This window comes from Triplophysa rosa, linkage group LG14 (assembly GCF_024868665.1).
Source record: "Triplophysa rosa linkage group LG14, Trosa_1v2, whole genome shotgun sequence".
In the NCBI taxonomy this organism is placed as follows: Eukaryota; Metazoa; Chordata; class Actinopteri; order Cypriniformes; family Nemacheilidae; genus Triplophysa; species Triplophysa rosa.
The window spans coordinates 1,029,503-1,032,491 of NC_079903.1; the positions used below are offsets into that span (position 1 = coordinate 1,029,503).

Below are 2,989 nucleotides of genomic sequence, written 5' to 3' on the forward strand. Positions count from 1 at the left end.
CATTGCGTCTATGGAATGTCCCCATAAAACATGGAAAGCCAACGTGTGTGTGTGTGTGTGTGTGTGTGCGCGTGTGTGTGTGTGTGTGTGTGTGTGTGTGTGTGTGTGTGTGTGTGTGTGTGTGTGTGTGTGTGTGCGTGTGTGTGCGTGTGTGTGTGTGTGTGTGTGTGTGTGGTGTGTTTTCACACAGTCTCCAGAATGTGATGCATAGATATGCATTCAGTTTCATTTAGTGTTCATTCTTCTAAAAGACTAAATCATGCTTGTTTGACTTTTGTGTCTACTCAAAGTATTATTTTAATGCTACTGTGTATAAATGTAATACAGTATATGAATTATCCTACTTGCTTTTGCTCTTACTATAACCATGCATGTATTTCATGATAATTTTTCTTGAGCTTATATGTTACAAATGTTAACAATATCTTAGCTGGTTTGAAAATTGGCATTTTGAAGAATTGAAGAAAAAGACACTTTCAGATAAATTCTGCAGATGACAATATTTTCGATGAAAATTATTACATAGATCTGGCTGTGTGAGACTATAGTTTGAATGAATCCCTTTCTTTGCATCACATATTGACATTACAACACAGAATGGCTATTCTGGCATTATACTGAACATAATAAGCGTTCATTTCATATGTCAAAAACATATGCAAGAAGGGCTCTCGGGAGCACACATATAGTACAATTTTCGTTACAAACTGGCAATAAAAAACGATTAATACACGGAAATTCTTATATATAGATCCTTTAAGATTAAACAAGCAGGTGTACAGTGAAAAATGTAAAATATGCATCTACATGTTATATATTACAGTCTGTTTTTTCAGCTGTTTTTGTCATGGTGTTTGGTCATACACATTAATTTTACATATGTATTTATTTATAATGTGAGAAAAAATGAGATAAGTCATATTAGACGCTTGATATTGATTAAATGTTTTCTTTCACCCAATGTAAGTTTGCCACTGTGGCTAGTAAGACCAGACACTTCTACTGCCTTCTTCATCATAAATCCTCCAGTCCCTCATGCATTCATTGATGCATTTGCTATTGCATCAGTCCCAGATTCAGATTCTTGTGTTACTCTCCATCCAGTGAATGCTCCAAGAACACCACCAACAACACCTACAACTCCAAAAACACCAGCAGCGAGACCAGTGGCTCCTAAACCTGCTGCTGCCAATGTTGCATTTAGAGATGAATATAGATTTAAGAAAGACAGAAGTGAAGGTATTAAAACACTAATGCTGCACAGGGCACCTGCTACTCCTCCTAAAAGCCCTTTCATAATTTTGTTGTGAACAATTTTCTTAGCTTTTTCTTGTTGCACTCCTGGATGCACATTATCTTCTGTCATATTCTTCACTTCCTCTTGAATCTGTTCCTCCACTTTTTGAAGCAGCTGATTGGTGTAGCAGCCATTTTCTTTCACCAACTCCTCGATGGTTTCCAGCAGTTTTTTTACCTGAACTCGGTTGCTCTTTTCCCCCCGCTTATGCTTATTCCAGTATTTGTTGTCGATGACGTGACAGCGACCTCCACATTTAGCAACAAGTACCTGTAGCTCTGAACAGCCCTTCATAAACTCTTCAATGGCTTTGCCCTCCAGTTGTTCACCATGAGTTAATAAGATCACTGTGTGTTTCAAGACACGTTTATCTTTCAGTGTGTTCAGGAGGTTTTGTACCACCTCATTTTCATGTTTCGTGTATCTTCCGACCTTAAGAACGATGATAACGGCATCAACTGCTGGAGCGCATTCAATCAGAGATTTAACAATCTCAGATTTTGTCGTCTCCTCATCACGATCTGCATCAAACACTCCAGGTGTGTCGATAACTGTGATCTTTTTTCCATAAACCTTCCTCTCTCCTCTTTGATAGTCAACTCTAGCATTCGAAGCTGAAGCTTTAGTTGTGAATATGTTTTCTCTAAGAATTGTATTCCCAGCACTGCTTTTGCCATCTCCTGATTTGCCGAGTAGGACAATCCTTCTCTCTGGCACTGAGACACTGGCTGTTGGACAAAATAAATGTTTGATCATTTGAAACTTCCAGAAACAAACAAACAAAAATGTGTTTTTTCTTTCCCTAAATCGTTATGTTTCAACCTAGCTCTAGTGTTTGGCATTGTAAACACTGTGCAACAATCATAACTTACAGGTACATCCCATGATCCTTGTCTGTTGATGATGTCAGGCTCTGTAAGGTAAGCAGAGTTGTCTTGAAATAATCATTTGTGATGTTTCTTCATTTGTTCCAATGACTGTACATAAATACAGGACACAAAATAAAGCTGCAGCTCTTCAAAATACTTTACAAACTGTAAGAATGTTCTCAATCTTACACTGTAACAGGCTGTATCTTATGAACAGGATTTATCAGTAAGTAAAGGGCATATTTTTATTAAAAAACAAAATGGTGACACTTTATAAGACAGTGATCATGTTATGGTCTGTTAATGCTGTAAAATGCAGAGTACTCACATGCTTTTTTCCCTCCCTTTGTTCCTCCACAACAACCAGAAGAGGTTGTGGATCACGCCAACTTTTGCTTTCAGTTTTTGCATCTAACTTTCATGTCACATGTTGCACGAGCGCCATTTCAATGAGGATACACGGGTGTCAATAAACCTGACGCACACCTAAATTCTCCACCCCCTTCACATCTGTTACAATACTTTGAATGTATGTTTTATCTTTGCAGTCTAAATAAACCATAAATCCAACATATTTCAACAGGGCATCTTGCTATATTAATGTATATTATAACTATCATAAATCATTATTATGACTATCATAAATAATCAAACATGATTATTATTCTAGCGAGGACTGGAGTTGAGAAACACTGTGCTAAATGACCAAACCCTTAAAAAGTCACAGATACTTTATACGGTCTGTAATGAACTAGCACCTTTAAAACATGTTGACATCTGCAACAGAAGACTACAGAGACAAATGATGACGATTTCATTATTT

At 37.2% G+C, this 2,989-nt stretch overlaps 1 protein-coding gene across 2 annotated transcripts; it reads right to left on the minus strand.

The window, feature by feature from the left end:
- Positions 1-350: 350 nt before the first annotated feature.
- Positions 351-2,605, minus strand: LOC130564341 (GTPase IMAP family member 7-like). 2 transcript variants are annotated; one of them, XM_057350314.1, is made up of 3 exons: positions 2,495-2,605; positions 2,170-2,210; positions 351-2,025 (listed from the first exon to the last, which is right to left on the minus strand). In XM_057350314.1, the coding sequence occupies exons 2-3, from the start codon at positions 2,180-2,182 to the stop codon at positions 1,034-1,036; spliced, it is 1,005 nt and encodes a 334-aa protein (XP_057206297.1). In that variant the 5' UTR covers positions 2,183-2,210; positions 2,495-2,605; the 3' UTR covers positions 351-1,033. The 2 variants fall into 2 exon arrangements, with proteins under 2 accessions (XP_057206297.1, XP_057206298.1); XM_057350315.1 differs by having other exon boundaries at positions 2,170-2,274; positions 2,495-2,581.
- Between the last annotated feature and the right edge of the window lie 384 nt (positions 2,606-2,989).